An 18,946-nucleotide genomic window follows, 5' to 3' on the forward strand; every position below is an offset into this window, starting at 1 on the left:
CGAGACATATACAGTGGGGCAAAAAAGTTTTTAGTCAGCCACCAATTGTGCAAGTTCTCCCACTTAAAAATATGAGAGAGGCCTGTAATTTTCATCATAGGTACACTTCAACTATGACAGACAAAATGAGAAAATAAAATCCAGAAAATCACATTGTAGGATTTTTAATGAATTTATTTGCAAATAATGGTGGAAAATAAGTATTTGGTCACCTACAAACAAGCAAGATTTCTGGCTCTCACAGACCTGTAACTTCTTCTTTAAGAGGCTCCTCTGTCCTCCACTCATTACCTGTATTAATGACACCTGTTTGAACTTGTTATCAGTATAAAAGACACCTGTCCACAACCTCAAACAGTCACACTCCAAACTCCACTATGGCCAAGACCAAAGAGCTGTCAAAGGACACCAGAAACAAAATTGTAGACCTGCACCAGGCTTGGAAGACTGAATCTGCAATAGGTAAGCAGCTTGGTTTGAAGAAATCAACTGTGGGAGCAATTATTAGGAAATGGAAGACATAAAAGACCACTGATAATCTCCCTCGATCTGGGGCTCCACGCAAGACCTCACCCCATGGGGTCAAAATGATCACAAGAACGGTGAGCAAAAATCCCAGAACCACACGGGGGGACCTAGTGAATGACCTGCAGAGAGCTGGGACCAAAGTAACAAAGCCTACCATCAGTAACACACTACGCCTCCAGGGACTCAAATCCTGCAGTGCCAGCCAGACGTGTCCCCCTGCTTAAGCCAGTACATGTCCAGGCTCGTCTGAAGTTTGCTAGAGAGCATTTGGATGATGCTTCTACACCTGCATTGCTTGCTGTTTGGGGTTTTAGGCTGGGTTTCTGTACAGCACTTTGAGATATCAGCTGATGTACGAAGGGCTATATAAATACATTTGATTTGATCCAGAAGAAGATTGGGAGAATGTCATATGGTCAGATGAAACCAAAATAGAACTTGTTGGTAAAAACTCAACTCGTCGTGTTTGGAGGACAAAGAATGCTGAGTTGCATCCAAAGAACACCATACCTACTGTGAAGCATGGGGGTGGAAACATCATGCGTTGGGGCTGTTTTTCTGCAAAGGGACCAGGACGACTGATCCGTGTAAAGGAAAGAATGAATGGGGCCATGTATCGTGAGATTTTGAGTGAAAACCTCCTTCCATCAGCAAGGGCATTGAAGATGAAACGTGGCTGGGTCTTTCAGCATGACAATGATCCCAAACACACCGCCCGGGCAACGAAGGAGTGGCTTCGTGAGAAGCATTTCAAGGTCCTGGAGTGGCCTAGCCAGTCTTCAGATCTCAACCCCTTAGAAAATCTTTGGAGGGAGTTGAAAGTCTGAGTTGCCCAGCAACAGCCCCAAAACATCACTGCTCTAGAGGAGATCTGCATGGAGGAATGGGCCAAAATACCAGCAATAGTGTGTGAAAACTTTGTGAAGACTTACAGGAAAACGTTTGACATCTGTCATTGCCAACAAAGGGTATATAACAAAGTATTGAGATAAACTTTTGTTATTGACCAAATACTTATTTTCCACCATAATTTGCAAAGAAATTAATTTAAAAATCCTACAATGTGATTTTCTGGACTTTTTTCCCTCATTTTGTCTGTCATGGTTGAAGTGTACCTATGACGAAAATTACAGGCCTCTCTCATCTTTTTAAGTGGGAGAACTTGCACAATTGGTGGCTGACTAAATACTTTTTTGCCCCACTGTATGCACACACACACACACACACACACACACTGACTGGCTGACTGGTGTGACTGGCTGACTGTGTGACTGGCTGACTGTGTGACTGGCTGACTTGTGTCACTGGCTGACTGTGTGACTGGCTGACTTGTGTGACTGGCTGGCTGGTGTGACTGGTGTGACTGGCTGACTGTGTGACTGGCTGGCTGGTGTGACTGGCTGACTTCTGTGACTGGCTGACTGGCTGACTTCTGTGACTGGCTGACTGTGTGACTGGCTGACTGTGTGACTGGCTGGCTGTGTGACTGGCTGGCTGGTGTGACTGGCTGACTGGTGTGACTGGCTGGCTGTGTGACTGGCTGACTGTTTGACTGGCCTGACTGTGTGACTGGCTGGATGTGTGACTTGTGTGACTGGCTGACTTGTGTGACTGGCTGACTGTGTGACTGGCTGACTGTGTGACTGGCTGACTTGTGTGACTGGCTGACTTGTGTGACTGGCTGACTGGTGTGACTAACTGGCTGTGTGACTGGCTGACTGTGTGACTAGCTGACTGGCTGACTGTGTGACTGGCTGATTTGTGTGACTGGCTGACGACTGGTGTGACTGGCTGACTGTGTGACTGGCTGACTGTGTGACTGGCTGACTGTGTGACTGGCTGATTTGTGTCACTGGCTGACTGTGTGACTGGCTGGCTGTGTGACTGGCTGGCTGTGTGACTGGCTGACTGTGTGACTGGCTGACTGTGTGACTGGCTGACTGTGTGACTGGCTGGCTGTGTGACTGGCTGGCTGTGTGACTGGCCGACTGGTGTGACTGGCTGACTGTGTGACTGGCTGGCTGTGTGACTGGCTGGCTGGTGTGACTGGCTGCTGTGTGTGACTGGCTGACTGTGTGACTGGCTGACTTCTGTGTGTGACTGGCTGACTGTGTGACTGGCTGACTGTGTGACTGGCTGACTTTTCTGTGACTGGCTGACTGTGTGACTGGCTGACTGTGTGACTGGCTGACTGCTGTGTGACTGGCTGGCTGGTGTGACTGGCTGACTGGTGTGACTGGCTGGCTGTGTGACTGGCTGACTGTTTGACTGCCTGACTGTGTGACTGGCTGGCTGTGTGACTTGTGTGACTGGCTGCCTGTGTGACTGGCTGACTGGTGTGATGTGCTGGCTGTGTGACTGGCTGACTGGTGTGACTGGCTGGCTGTGTGACTGGCTGACTGTAACTGGCTGACTGTGTAACTGGCTGACTGTGTGACTGGCTGGCTGTGTGACTGGCTGACTGTGTGACTGGCTGGCTGTGTGACTGGCTGGCTGTGTGACTGGCTGGCTGTGTGACTGGCTGACTGTGTGACTGGCTGACTGTGTGACTGGGCAGGGAAGTCTACCTGTGAGTGATACAAACATATTGTTTTAATGTACTGTCATAATGTTCAGACAAATAGTTAGAGAGGACTTCATCATTTCCATGCTGTCTGTCTATCCGGGAGAAGTTCTGACTAATGTTTGTTATTGGGCCATTTCCCATGAATACAAGCAGGAAATGGAAATTATTCAATTATGACTCAGACAAACAAACAGCCATGAGTTTATTTATAGTCTGACTTCTATTTAAATGTTTTAGTTTGATTTGAACGATGTCTGGGACACATCTGGAAAACGACGCTTGAAAAATCTATTTCCAGATGGGAAGTCAGAACACATATACCAGTTGAGGTTGGAAATGTTCCACTATCATATCTAGACCCAGTGCCCCATGTCCTCCTCCATGTCCTCCTACATGTCCTCCTTCATGTCCTCATCCATGTCCTCCTCCATGTCCTCCCTGTTTCCTTCATGAATAAAAGATATGCTGGGGCGTTCATATGTACTATGTTCATGGTTACGGTGGCTTAACTGAACTGAACTGTTGTCGAGGACAGGATGGAACCTCTGTGACCAGAGTCATAGATGGCGTCATTACTGTGTAGGGAATTGTCTGGTTGGGGATGCTGTGCATCATTGCCCCCTAGTGGTTCGAGTTGCTACTGACTGAGACGATGGTCTCGTTCTCTCAGTCCTCTTTCCTCTATTCCTCGCCTCCCTCTCAAAGCTTATTGGAGGTCCTAGGGAGGGATGTTGGATCCTCCTTGTATACAGTTGGACAATAATATAATCTTCTTCTCCTCCTCCCCAGTTTAGTTTCTCCTTCGTGGAGACGCAGACAGTGTGGGCTGTGAGGCTCCGCCCCCGCTCTCAGAGCAGCTGGTCTGATGACATCGCTGAGGACAATGGAGAGTATGACTCTAAGAACGCGCCCATCATCTCCTCCGAGGGGGCCTACCCCTGGAACGTAGACGGAGACCTACTGGAGGTGCCCTCAGAGCTGCTCATCAGGTACAGCTCCTGTTCTTGACCTGAGACCCCCCATGATCCTAGATCAGCAGCCCTACTCTGAGACGCTGTGTGAACACTGGCCGATGTAGTAGGTATAACTCTATCCTTTAGCTGGTCTAAAGCCCCATAGCAACTACACTGTCAAATAGACCTTCAACCTGGATACAAACCCTGTCTCAAATAACATGTTACCAAGGCAATGACCTACCGCTGCTCACTAAGTATTGCCCTGTACTGTAATCTCATGGTCATATTACTCTGGGTTTAATTTACACTTCTCAAAGACAGTTCTTAGAGGTCATGTACAGTGTAATTTAACCATTAGCCTTTTTTCGATCATATATTTAAATTTAAAACCGGTATTGAAGAATTGCTTCACTGAAGTAGTAGTACTGTTATGTCAGTCAGATATGAGACATTTAAAACCTCTGTAACTGATTCATTTGTTTCACCACCAGGTTACATCCTCAACTCCTGACCCTGTTTGTTTTACCACCAGGTTACATCCTCAACTCCTGACCCTGTTTGTTTCACCACCAGGTTACATCCTCAACTCCTGACCCTGTTTGTTTCACCACCAGGTTACACCCTCAACTCCTGACCCTGTTTGTTTCACCACCAGGTTACATCCTCAACTCCTGACCCTGTTTGGAGTGTACATCGAGGAGGCAGAGGAGGCACACATCAAGTGCAGCTGCATTTAACACTGTATGTAGAGCGGAATCGATACCTTTTAAATCTGTCTAAAGGGTGGATGAGTCTATACACATACCAACCTCCACTGGCATTGCCACAGAATGTAACATACAGTCTTTCCTACTGTGCTTTACAAGAAACTGTCTTCAGTGTATAGACTGTCTAGTTTAAACTATCTACAAGAGAGGAGCTTTTACACACAACCTAAAACTATGTATGTCGGGGTTGTCGATACGTTTGCACTATCACCGAATGTCACCTACAGGCTTTACTACTGTACATCTTTGAATGTTAGATGTCAAATAACCAAATGGAGGACAGACAGGCACATTAAATAGAAAAGGTTGATTTATATTAAAGCAAAGACAACATAATAATACATTCCAGTGCACGATTACATCAATTATCAGACCAAAGTGAAATGTGTTGACAAACAAAATGTTATCTGTCCATTTTTACACACCACACACGTATTTATTAAAAATAAAAAATAATTTCAATTTATAGAAATGTGGAATGTGCCCCCTTTATTTTTGTCAAAACGGACAAGTTGGTCATGAAAGGTTGACTCCCTGAAAATTCAAGCAGTAAAAACATGTTACTCTCCCGCATGCAGCCTACCATCTCTCCAAAAGCTGAATGTTCCAACCCCTTACAGCTACAGTAAAAACATGTTACTCTCCCGCATGCAGCCTACCATCTCTCCAAAAGCTGAATGTTCCAACCCCTTACAGCTACAGTAAGAACACAGAATCCATTGAATCCATAGGGATGAAAATGTTCCAAAAGGTAAGGCCAGTGTTCCGTGTGTTCCATTTGAGGAACGTTTGCCTATTGAACAAGACCATGGAATGTTCAGCTTCATATCCTGAGTTCTTGGTGGAGAATAAAAACAGGAATGATAGGCCTGAGTCATTTCTGAAGAACAAGCTCTTTCATTTTTCATTTCTGACTGTGTTGGAAACTTCTGCTGTCATGGTGTAGGAGTTGCTGGTGTATGAGTTGCTGTCATACGCACACACTAAAATGCATACACGCAAACGCACGTATGCACACACACACACACACACACACACAGGGTGCTGTCCCCTTGAGGAGTGGTATGTGTCATTCAGTGAGTGAGTCCGTGAACAGACGCCTTTTTTCACTGATGACACTTCCCTGACCTCCTCATCCTTCTGTTACCTTCAGTTCTATATTATAACAATTAAACCTTCTGTCCCATTCACTCCATAAGCTGGTGAGCAAAAATACAAATTGAAGAATAAACACCTGGGCAGGTACTGGTCTGCTACACTGGACACGTAACTTTTGCAGAGTGTGAAATGCTCCTATTCATTTCTATGAAACATGGGTTTAGGCTGTACGGCTCGGCAGAGGCTTTCGCTGGGTCTCACAGATCAACCAGAACAAATGTTCCTTCTTTCAATCTGAATGGTTTGTCACTAGTGACACTAGTTTCACAATAAATGTGTGACTTTATGGCAGTTTGAGGCTGTTTCCCCTCCCTACCCATAGCATGAAGATACAAAAGGAAATGTTGTTTAAAAAGGATGCGAAAGAAAGGTCCTCTTGATATATCTATATACACAGTATATACACACCTAATGAGGATAGATTTGGCATATAGATGTGTATATATCATTGTATACAAATAGACCTCCTATCCATAGAGAAAAGCTTCAGCGGTGCATTCATACATTCTTTGTACAGCAGACACAATAAATATGCGCGACCGAATCCAAGTAGTCAGGTATGGGAGAATGTTTTGCAACGTAAAATAAAAACAGGAATGATAGGCCTGTTCTTGTGAGGTCACATAGTCCATGTTCTAATGTACATTCCACGTACGCAGTCCAATGTCCTATACTCTCACTGCAACAAGCCCAGAGGTAAAGTGCAAAGGTTTTTCCTCTTGCATGTTTTAGAGAAATTACAGCATTTTGTTGATTCCTAGATTTTGAGCCACAAATGTTTGAATTGTCCTGCAGTTCTTTCCCTTGGGTTTGGATGATCTCAATCAAAATGGGCCTTTTTAGTAGAGAAGCTGTTCCCCAGCAGTTAGTTCATGTTGTCGTATAGAACCATTCTGTATTAGTACACTCTTAGGATATACTCTCAGTCTTCTCACTCTTTGGTACATAGTCCCAGCTATCCCTCCTGATCTCCTTCTTAAACTGCCTCTTGAAGAAACCAGCCTGGGAATGAAAGAACAAGGTTCAGTTTCAGATGAGAAGGAGAAGGAGAGGGAAAAGAATGCAGTGTGTTTGTATGCTGTTTTGTGTGTAGTGTAAAAGATGAAGGTGTCGTACTGACCTTCCAGAGGGCGAAGATGAGCAGGGCCAGGATCAGGAGTCCCACCAGTAGACTCCCTACAATGATGAACCCCTCCACTGCTGCCTGAGGCTTCTGGTTGAAGTGGGCCTCCAACACAACCTGAAACATCAGAATTAAATAAAACGTTATTACCGTGCACTAGTATTACATTGTACATCTATGACCTGGAACATCAGACAAGGTTGGAAATGTCCCGTCATTTCCACCGCTGTCCTAACATGGACACTACATTCCAGCGTTTTATAAGAGTAAGGCACTCAGAGGTTGCATAGGCAATTTCCTGACACTTCTTAACCCTACCAGGACATTTGTATTTGTATTTATTATGGATCCCCATTCACGTCTGCCAAGCTACTCTTCCTGGGGTCCAGCAAAATGAAGGCAGTTATACCATTTAAAAAAACATTACAATACATTCACAACAGATTTCAAAACACATTAAGTGTGTGCACTCAGGCCTCTACTACCACATATCTACAATACAAAATCTGTGTGTGTGTATAGTGTGTATGTTATCGCGTGTTTGTATACTTGTGCCTGTGTTGTGTTGCTTCACAGTCCCCGGTGTTCCATAAGATGTATTTTTATCTGTTTTTTAAATCTAATTTTACTGCTTGTGCACGAGTTGCTTGATGTGGTTTAGAGCTCTATATAGTACTGTGAGCCTCCCATAGTCTGTTCTGGACTTGGACTTATGCATGGATGTCAATACCTCTCACAAATACAAGTAGTGATGAAGTCAATCTCTCCTCCACTTTGAGCCAGGAGAGATTGACATGTATATTGTTAATGTTAGCTCTCTGTATTTATTTATTTAGTTGATTTATTTCACCTTTATTTAACCAGGTAGGCTAGTTGAGAACAAGTTCTCATTTACAATTGCGACCTGGCCAAGATAAAGCAAAGCAGTTCGACACATACAACAACACAGAGTTACACATGGAATAAAACAAACATACAGTCAATAATACAGTAGAAAAACAAGTCTATATACAATGTGAGAAAATGAGGTGAGATAAGGGAGGTAAAGGCAATAAATAGGCCATGGTGGCAAAGTAAATACAATATAGCAAGTAAAACACTGGAATGGTAGATTTACAGTGGAAGAATGTGAGAATGTGCAAAGTAGAAATAAAAATAATGGGGTGCAAAGGCGCAAAATAAATAAATACAGTAGGGAAAGAGGTAGATGTTTGGGCTAAACTATAGATGGGCTATGTACAGGTGCAGTAATCTGTGAGCTGCTCTGACAGCTGGTGCTTAAAGCTAGTGAGGGAGATAAGCGTTTCCAGTTTCAGAGATTTTTGTAGTTCTTTCCAGCAGCAGAGAACTGGAAGGAGAGGCGGCCAAAGGAAGAATTGGTTGGTTTTGGGGGTGACCAGAGAGATATACCTGCTGGAGCGCGTGCTACAGGTGGGTGCTGCTATGGTGACCAGCGAGCTGAGATAAGGGGGGACTTTTTGTAGATGACCTGGAGCCAGTGGGTTTGGCGACGAGTATGAAGCGAGGGCCAGCCAACAAGAGAGTACAGGTCGCAGTGGTGGGTATTTTTTATTTATTTTACCTTTATTTAACCAGGCAAGTCAGTTAAGAACAAATTCTTATTTTCAGGGGCAGAATGACAGATTTGTACCTTGTCAGCTCGGGGGTTTGAATTTACAACCTTCCGGTTACTAGTCCAACGCTCTAACCACTAGGCTACCCTGCCGCCCCAGGGGCTTTGGTGACAAAACGGATGGTACTGTGATAGACTGCATCCAATTGATTGAGTAGGGTATTGGAGGCTATTTTGTAAATGACATGTATACATCCAAGGGCCAGCCATACTGCCCTGTTCAATTTTCCTAAGTCCCTCTTTGTGGCACCTGACCAGACGACTGAACAGTAGTCCTGTTTCGACAGTACTAGGGCCTGTAGGACCTGCCTTCTTGATAGTGTTAAGAAGGCAGAGCAGTGCTTTATTATGGACAGACTTCTCCCCATTTTAGCTACTGTTGTATCAATACGTTTTGACCATGACAGTTTACAATCCAGGGTTACTCCAAGCAGTTTAGTAGTCACCTCAACTTGCTCCCCATTTCCACATTATTCATTACAAGATTTAGTTGAGGTTTAGGGTTTAGTGAATGATTTGTCGCAAGTAGAATGCTTTTAGTTATATAGGACTAACTTATTCCTTGTCACCCACTCTGAAACTGACTGCAGCTCTTTGTTAAGTGTTGCAGTCATTCCAGTCACTGTAGTAGCTGACGTGTATAGTGTTGAGTCATCCTCACACATATACACATGCTTTACTCAAAGCTGATTGGTCGGCTATTTGAGCCAGTAAAGGGGGCTTTACTATTCTTAGGTAGCGGAATGACTTTTGCTTCCCTCCAGGCTTGAGAGCACACACTTTCTAGTAGGCTTAAATTGTAGGCTTAAATTGAAGATATGGCAAAAAGGAGTGGCAATATCGTCCGCTATTATCCTCAGTAATTTCCCATCCAAGTTGTCAGACCCCGGTGGCTTGTCATTGTTGATAGAAAACAATATTTTTTTCACTCACTTTACAGAAATCAAAATTGCAATGCTTGTCTTTCATAATTTGGTCAGATATACTTGGATGTGTAGTGTCAGAGTTTGTTGCTGGCATGTCATGTTTTTACTATCATTCTTTATATCGTTTATCTTTGTTTCATAGTATAGTTTCTCATTTTTATTCAGTTTAGTCGCATGATTTCTCAATTTGCAGTACGTTTGCCAATCGGTTGTGCTGCCAAACCTATTTGCCAAACCTTTTGCCTCATCCCTCTCAAACGTACAATTTTTCAATTCCTCATCAATCCAAGCGGATATAACAGTTTTTACTAGAGTAAGCAATTTTAGTAACTGGAATAAACAATTTCATAAATGTGTCAAGTGCATGGACACGGACTTGACATGGACTTGAGTGATCTCCATTGTGGAACAGTGACATGCTATCCTCCAAAAGATTACTGTATAAGGCCAATGTATCACTACTGTATAGGCCTATCATTTCTTACCTGAGCAATAGGGGTCTGCTGTAATAGGATGGTGTGAGGGTCCTCCCTTGGTGATGTGATGATGCCAGTACTCTCTATCAGCATCACTCCATGACGACCCTGAGGAGAGAGAGGGGGGTTGATGACATTGGAACACTTTAATATCCTCAATGAAGAAATTATAATTTGTGTTGTCATTTCAAGAGATTTGAAAGTGTAGCATTAGTGAAGTGTTTACCGGTGTGAGCTGTAGAACAGTGGGGTTGAGCTTCACTTCCATCTGAATGGTGGCTTCTTTCCCAATGTCCATGTCTCCTAGTCTACACACCAGAGTCAGGCACAGGTCGTCTCCGTGAGCACAGAACTATGGGGAGAAACAGCACTATTGTGATTTCATTTTAAAACATCAACATCAGTGGAATAGTGATAGCACTGCTACATAATAAGGTTAGGGCCAATTCCATTTAAACTCAGGAAGTAAACAAAAATGTAAATGTTCCTCATTGAAAAGATGAGAGACATTAGAATTCCAATTAATGTACTTCCTGAAATGACTGCATCAATATGGAATTGACCCCAACACTGCTACATACTATAACTATATACATTATAGGAGTAGGAGAGGGAGGTATCTACCATTTTGCGTTTGCTAGTTTTGGAGAAGAAGAAGACCAGTTCCTTGATTAAAGACGACCGTGGCACCTCACAATCATCTTCTACTGTGATGGAGCCGTTTTTAATGGAACATTCTCCAAGAGAGGTCTAACAGATGAGGAAAGAAAATAAGTTCGATATTGGTGATTATAAACTGGGTGGTTCGAGCCCTGAATGCTGATTAGCTGAAAGCCGTGGTATATTTAAGCAATATGGCCCGAAGGGGTGTGGTATATGGCCAATATACCATGGCTAAGGGCTGTTCTGGACACAGCCCTTAGCCGTGGTATATTGGCCATATATCACAAACCCCCGAGGTGCCTTATTGCTATTATAAACTCTTTATCAACGTAATTAGAGCAGTAAAAATAAATGTTTTGTCATACCCGTGGTATACGGTCTGATATACCATGGCTGTCAGCCAATCCGCATTCAGGGCTCGAACCACCGAGTTTATAATAGACCATATACCATTGGTATGACAGAAATGTTCTATTTACTGCTCTAATTACGTTGGTAACCAGTTTATAATAGAAATAAGGCACCTCGGGTTTGTGGTATATGGCCAATATACCACAGCTAAGGGTGGAATTTTTCATCAATCAATCATACTCTTACCTGAAAATCTGCAATGTGGAGTAATCTGTATGGATATGGTGATAGTATCTTGGGAATATCAATCTCAACTTCCGTGTTGAGAGATTTGCTTGGACCGATATTGACAACCTGCCAAGGCACACCGATACAATATGTCAGTATAAACCCAGGCAGTCAGTCATTCAAATACTCAAACAAGGCTGTAATGATCACATCAGTTTCTGTTAGAAAACAATGTTATATTGTATTCCTATGGTACATACCTTGTAAGTGTAGTTGAATGTCTCTGTGTAGCAATCAACTGGAGTAGGCTCCTGGTCACCAAATACAAAGGATGTTGGAGTCACAAACCTGCAAGAGAGATCAGTAATTACCTTATGAAGTACAATAAGACATGTTTATATATACTGTCAATGAAGAGCGAGGAACTGGCTTTGTTACTGTAAATAAATGTCTTACCCATGGACACTGACATCCACGCCATATCTCAACGGTAACATCAGAGTGGCTGAGTTGTCATGCAGAAGATCCTCATTTTCAGAATTGTCTCTGGAAAAGACCATGTCAGAAAAAAACAAGAAATTATCTATTTAGATTCCATTTCATATTAATCAATTTGATATATTGAAAACAAAACATTTAAGCACAGCCAATGCCATTATACTGTTAAAGGAATTCAACTCAAAGTTCCAAACATCAGACGTTGCAGAACTTCACATTGCTACTGTTTCTCAGAGTGAGAGGCCAAAGCATACCTTCAAGCATTACATGACACTTGAAGATGGTTTTCAGAGGTGTCATGCCCATACGGGCACAAGGGCATGTGCCCCCTCAGATTTGTCCTGTTTTTAAAATGTGCAGATGTTAATGTAACGACTAAGCTTCATAATTATTGCTAAAAGGATATGTCAGTGGTATTTTGTGGAGATGGCACACTGACTGGACCAGGCAAAGCCCCCCAGTAAGTGCTTCCTACCAAGGTGCACTATCGAGCAAAGATATGTATGCAGACCGTATTGCCAGTGGAAGAGGAGAGAGAGTAGTGGAGAGGGTAGCAAGTTTTAAGTTCCTCGGCATACACATCACAGACAAACTGAATTGGTCCACTCACACAGACAGCATCGTGAAGAAGGCGCAGCAGCGCCTCTTCAACCTCAGGAGGCTGAAGAAATTCGGCTTGTCACCAAAAGCACTCACAAACTTCTACAGATGCATAATCGAGAGCATCCTGGCGGGCTGTATCACCGCCTGGTACGGCAACTGCTCCGCCCTCAACCGTAAGGCTCTCCAGAGGTAAATGAGGTCTGCACAATGCATCACCGGGGGCAAACTACCTGCCCTCCAGGACACCTACAGCACCTGATGTCACAGGAAGGCCAAAAAGATCATCAAGGACATCAACCACCCGAGCCACTGCCTGTTCACCCCGCTATCATCCAGAAGGAGAGGTCAGTACAGGTGCATCAAAGCAGGGACCGAGAGACTGAAAAACAGCTTATATCTCAAGGCCATCAGACTGTTAAACAGCCACCACTAACATTGAGTGGCTGCTGCCAACACACTGACACTGACTCAACTCAGCCACTTTAATAATGGGAATTGATGGGAAATTATGTAAATATATCACTAGCCACTTTAAACAATGCTACCTTATATAATGTTTACATACCCTACATTATTCATCTCATATGCATACGTATATACTGTACTCTATGTCATCGACTGCATCCTTATGTAATACATGTATCACTAGCCACTTTAACTATGCCACTTTGTTTACATACTCATCTCATATGTATATACTGTACTCGATATCAGCTACTGTATCTTGCCTATGCTGCTCTGTACCATCACTCATTCATATATCCTTATGTACATATTCTTTATCCCCTTACACTGTGTATAAGACAGTAGTTTTGGAATTGTTAGTTAGATTACTTGTTGGTTATTACTGCATTGTCGGAACTAGAAGCACAAGCATTTCGCTACACTCGCATTAACATCTGCTAACCATGTGTATGTGACAAATAAAATAAGATTTGATTTGATTAGATTTGAGAGAGAGTCACACACAGTGTTTGATTTGATTTAAGCTGCCGGTGATGGGCAGGACTCGCAGGAGGTGTTTGTAAATTAATTTGATCAAGCTATGTAGGATATTGATTCCTTCTTGATGAATAAATAAATACTAAATAAATAATAACACAAAAATGTCCCAACCTCATAACTAGCTACCAATCAAGTTAGAGTAGCTAGTCTATCTTAGCTGACATGCCTGCTGGCAAGGTTGCTAGACTAGAAAATAATACAATTGCTTTGTTAATGATTGGCTACTATGTACCAATGTAGCAGTTGTACTAAACCCCTGCGGCATAAAGGTTCTTAAATAATCAATGTGCCTCATTAATTAAAATTACAATTGAACAGGGAAAGAAGTATGCTTCGATAACGTATGCAGAAAAATATACATCTTTTTTACATCGACCTAGGCATAACGATCATGGCTCTAGAAAGCTGTTCCAGCTGTTAGAAAAATGTGACATTCTCTGAACAAAACTCTGAGCAAGGAATGTCTCCAGTTAAGTGTTACCAGATATGAACATGGAGTGTTCTGAAACTGTCAAACATTACAAAGCTTTTCTTTACCCAAACGACAAAACAGGGGCCACCGGATATACTTCTCAACTACACAACAATGTAACAACTACAGGAGGAAACCAAGAGAGGGAACCTGCAGCACCCTCTGATTTGAATAATTCAGGTCACTGGGTCTGTGTTTCCTGTTTCCCCTAGCAACAGAACAAACACATGCACTGCGTGTACAAAACATTAGCTGAAATTGGCTGAATGTGGTGGACCATTCTTGATACACACAGGAAACTGTTGAGCATGAAAAACCCAATGGCACCTACTACCATACCTCATTCAAAGACAGCTTTCACCTGGATTCATCTGGTCAGTCTATGTAATGGAAAGAACGGGTGTTCCTAATGTTTTGTCCACTCAGTGTCACATTGGGCTGTTTTACGATCCGTCTGTTTGGTTTGATAAGGTTGACAAGACGTCACCGATGGTGTAACAGGACGTCAGTTTAAAAAAACGTGCCAATCGATTGTTTCATGTATTTTGGAGAACGATTGCGTTCGTGGGTTAGAGGATCTGTGCTAAGATCAGAAGTGGTGTAAGGTTATGACAAAGACCTAGGGTCAAAACATTGCACTCAATAACACTGCAGGCGCATTCAGTGTGTGGGCATCCATCTTTCCTTTATGGGTCTGTACTTACCCAAAAGTGTTGATGGATATGCTAATGTCACCAGCACTGCTACTCTGGTTTACATCCAACAGAAAGCTGATGTTCACCTGCAGAAAATACAGAAATTCTGATTAGATAGCAAGTAAGATATTACCCTCTTAAACAGCAGTTTATAAAACGCTGCCTTTAAAACAGCAGCAGCATTGGCAGCAAACAGAAGATATGGGTCTGGATACCCACTGGGCACACACTGGTTGAATCATCATTGTTTCCACGCCATTTCAGTAAATTTACGTTGAACCAACAAGGAATAGACATTGAACAGGGCAATCTGATTTTTTGTGTGAATGTAACTGTAATCAGTTAGTTACATTACCAGCAAAAATATCGTAATCAGATTACAGAAAAACTAGTTGATTGCTTCTTGGATTACTTTTAAATTCAGAAAGGATGTTTGAAAAAAATACATTAAGACACCTTTCTGTTTTTCTCAATGACATTCAATTCAGATTTAAAAAAGGTGCAATAAAACTTGTTTTAGCTCCTGATCGAGAGACCACTATGATGACACACTAAATGCATTTGATGGGTCCTTTTTGTCTTCTTCTAATGCATTTTAAGGGAAGGTAATCCAAAAGTAACTCAACGTAATCAGATTACGTTACTGAGTTCGTGTCATCCAAAAGTTATGTTACTTGTTACAATTTTAGACAGGTAACTAGTAACTGTAATGGATTACATTAAGAAAGTAACCTGCCCATCCATGACGTTGAATTTATGTCTGTGCCCAGTGGGGTAATTAGTTAAGTATCCAGACCCAGATTAATAGAGTAAAATTGGAGTAACATGGAAGTAAAGTTTGAGTAATTCTGGAGTAACCTTAGAGTAATATTAGAGTAACAGAGTATGGTTGGAATAATGTTAGAGTAGCATTATAGTAAGGCTGGAGTCACATTAGAGTAAGGTCGGAGTAACATTAGAGTAAGACTGGAGTGACAGGGTAAGGCTGGAGTGACAGAGTGAGGCTGAAGTAACAGAGTAAGGTTGGAGTAAAATTAGAGTAAGGTTGGAGTAACAGTAGAGTAAGGCTGAAGTAACAGAGTAAGGCTGGAGTAAAATTAGAGTACGGTTGGAGTAACATTAGAGTAAGACTGGAGTGACAGAGTAAGGCTGAAGTAACAGAGTACAGTTGGAGTCAAATTAAAGTAAGGCTGGAGTAACATTAAAGTAAGGCTGGAGTGACAGAGTAAGGCTGGAGTAACATTAGAGTAAGGTTGGAGTAACAGTAGAGTAAGGCTGGAATGACATAGTAAGGCTGAAGTCGCAGAGTAAGGCTGGAGTAAAATTAAGAGTAAGGTTGGAGTAAAGTTGGGATAAGGCTAGAGTAACATTAGAGTAAGGTTGGAGTAAGTTTGAGTGTTGTGCCTACAGTACCTTGGCTCCAGAGCTGAAGTACAGGTTCCCAACACTACAGTCCATTCCTACTATTGTCTTGTTCTCCTCTGAAATGTCACAGCTCACATACTTCTCCTTCTGAAAATAATAACAGATAATGGGATTGTGTGTGTAATTTATTACAATCCAAGAGCGCATAGATTCACATGATTTTGTGTCTTTCTTAGAATTGCAGTGCCACATCGTCTAAATTACATTGGTGATTATGTGAGAAATGTAATAACTGCTACTCTGAGTAATCAATAAATCAAACACGTACTGCATCAAGGACTTTGATGTAGTGCAGGTTGGAGGGGAAGCGTAACTGGAGCCTGGGGAGGAAGGCATCATCTCCAGCGTTCACCAGGGTTGTGTTCAACATGATGGTCTTCCCATTACCCAATGCAAAGTACTGTATGTTGTTGTGTTTCCTGCAAGATTAACAGTCTTAGGGGCTGGATTGAATAGGGCCCTATGTATAAAACTGGAAGGCTGTCGCCTCATACAGTACCAGTCAAAAGTTTGGAAACACCTACTCATTCCAGGGTTTTTCTTTATTTTTTCTATTTTCTACATTGTAGAATAATAGTGAAGACATCAAAACGATGAAATAACACATGGAATTATGTAATAACCAAAAAAGCATTAAACAAATCAAAATATATTTATATTTTAGATTCTTCAAAGTAGCCACCATATGCCTTGATGACAGCTTTGCACTCTTGGCGTTCTCTCAACCAGCTTCAGGTAGCCCAGTGGTTAGAGTGTTGGGTCAGTAACTGAAAGGATTGAATCCCCGAGCTGACAAGGTAAAAATCTGTCGTTCTGCCCCTGAACAAGGCAATTAACCCACTGTTCCCTGGTAGGCTGTCATTGTAAATAAGAATTTGTTCTTAACTGACTTGACTAGTTAATTATTTTTTAAATGAGGTAGTCACCTGGAATATATTTCCATTAACAGGTTTGTGTTGTTAAAAGTTCATTTGTGAAATGTCTTTCCTTCTTACTGTGTTTGAGCCAATCAGTTGTGTTGTGACATGGTAGGGTTGGTATACAGAAAATAGCCCTATTTAGTAAAAGACCAAGTCCATATTATGGCACGAACAGCTCAAATAAGCAAAGAGAACCGACAGTCCATCATTACTTTAAGACATGGAGGTCAGTCAATACGGAAAATTTCAAGAACTTTGACAGTTTCTTCAAGTGCAGTCACAAAAACCATCAAGCACTATAATGAAACTGGCTCTCATGAGGACCGCCACAGGAAAGGAAGACCCAGAGTTACCTCTGCTACAGAGGATAAATTCATTAGAGTTACCAGCCTCAGAAATTGCGGCCCAAATAAATGCTTCACAGAGTTCAAGTAACAGACACATCTCAACACCAACTGTTCAGAGGAGACTGCGTGAATCAGGCCTCCATGGTTGAATTGCTGCAAAGAAACCACTACTAAAGGACACCAATTAGAAGAAGAGACTTGTTGGACCAAGAAACACGAGCAATGGACATTAGACTAGTGGAAATCTGTCCTTTGGTCTGATGAGTCCAAATTTGAGATTTTTGGTTCCAACTGCAATGTCTTTGTAAGACTCAGAGTAGATGAACAGATAATCCTTGCATGTGTGGTTTCCACCATGAAGCATGGAGGAGGTGGTGTGATGGTGCTTTGCTGGTGACACTGTCTGTGATTTATTTAGAATTCAAGGCACACTTAACCAGCATGGTTACCACAGCAGCAAAGCACAGCGATACGCCATCCCATCTGGTTTGTGCTTAGTGGGACTATCATTTGTTTTTCAACAGGACAATGACCCAACACACCTCCAGGCTGTGTAAGAGCTATTTGACCAATATGGAGAGTAATGGAGTGCTGCATCAGATGACCTGGCCCCCACAATCACCCAACCTCAACCCAATTGAGATGTTTTGGGATGAGTTGGACTGCAGAGTGAAGGAAAAGCAGCCAACAAGTGCTCAGCATATGTGGGAACTCCTTCACGACTGTTGGAAAAGCATTCCATGTGAAGCTGGTTGAGAGAATGCCAAGAGTGTGCAAAGCTGTCATCAAGGCAAAGGGTGGCTACTTTGAAGAATCTAAAATATATTTTGATTTGTTTAACACTTCTTTGGTTACTACATGATTGCATGTGTTATTTCATATGTTTGATGTCTTCACTATTATTCTACAATGTAGAAATGTCCAAACTTTTGACTTGGTACCTGTGACTACAGCACATCTGTGCTATAACCCCAACGAATCCCATCCATCGGTGTGATATTGCTTTACTTGAATTGACTTTAGTCATACAAAAAAATAACATCTTATTTCATATTTTGATTGACTTAAATCATACAACTTTCCATAAAGTGCCAGAATCATGGTTTCAGGGGAGACCAGACTAAACAGTCACTGTCACGGAAACATCAGAATGTACCTGTTATGCAGTCCTGTGGATTCCCTGGCTTTACAGCAAGGACTTAGTCACTATACACCTTAGGAGGGGAACTGACCTGGCACTGAGACACGCATCTCAAATGACACCCTATTCCCTATGAAGTGCACTACATTTATAAAAGTAGTGCACTATGTAGGGATTAGGGTACCATCTGGGACGTACCCCTAGACAAGCTGTATTGTTAGGGGAAGAGGCTATGCATACTCAGCTTTTCAACGAAGCACTGTGTGTCCAGTATGGGGAGGGAAAAGGTGTTTTAAAATGACTCATGTCCATGTTGAAGAATTTGCTGCTTTGTGGGTAAGTGGGTCTGAAGGTGTGTGTGGGGGGTGGGGGGAGGTGTATGTGTATGTGTACATGTGCGTGCGTATGTTTCCATGACACAAACAATGAGGGGCTCACAAGTCTGATGTTTCTCATCTAACTTAG

General features: G+C 42.4%; 2 protein-coding genes across 2 annotated transcripts in view; one reads left to right on the plus strand and one right to left on the minus strand.

The window, feature by feature from the left end:
- cerkl (ceramide kinase-like) overlaps positions 1-5,522 on the plus strand; it is an 85,349-nt gene extending 79,827 nt beyond the window's left edge. Inside the window, 2 exon segments of the mRNA XM_042306493.1 lie at positions 3,884-4,083; positions 4,706-5,522. Of these exon segments, the coding sequence (XP_042162427.1) occupies positions 3,884-4,083; positions 4,706-4,787 (282 nt within the window). The 3' untranslated portion in view covers positions 4,788-5,522.
- Positions 5,110-18,946, minus strand: part of itga4 (integrin alpha 4) — a 41,839-nt gene continuing 28,002 nt past the window's right edge. The window contains exons 18-28 of the mRNA XM_042306492.1: positions 16,342-16,492; positions 16,062-16,160; positions 14,658-14,734; positions 11,832-11,921; positions 11,636-11,723; positions 11,394-11,501; positions 10,758-10,883; positions 10,360-10,485; positions 10,143-10,241; positions 7,096-7,215; positions 5,110-6,977 (exon numbers count right to left, since the gene is read on the minus strand). Coding sequence (XP_042162426.1) covers positions 6,885-6,977; positions 7,096-7,215; positions 10,143-10,241; positions 10,360-10,485; positions 10,758-10,883; positions 11,394-11,501; positions 11,636-11,723; positions 11,832-11,921; positions 14,658-14,734; positions 16,062-16,160; positions 16,342-16,492 — 1,177 coding nt within the window. The 3' untranslated portion in view covers positions 5,110-6,884. The remainder of the gene's footprint in view (positions 6,978-7,095; positions 7,216-10,142; positions 10,242-10,359; positions 10,486-10,757; positions 10,884-11,393; positions 11,502-11,635; positions 11,724-11,831; positions 11,922-14,657; positions 14,735-16,061; positions 16,161-16,341; positions 16,493-18,946) is intronic.

Source organism: Oncorhynchus tshawytscha, linkage group LG26 (genome assembly GCF_018296145.1).
Source record: "Oncorhynchus tshawytscha isolate Ot180627B linkage group LG26, Otsh_v2.0, whole genome shotgun sequence".
Classification (NCBI taxonomy): Eukaryota; Metazoa; Chordata; class Actinopteri; order Salmoniformes; family Salmonidae; genus Oncorhynchus; species Oncorhynchus tshawytscha.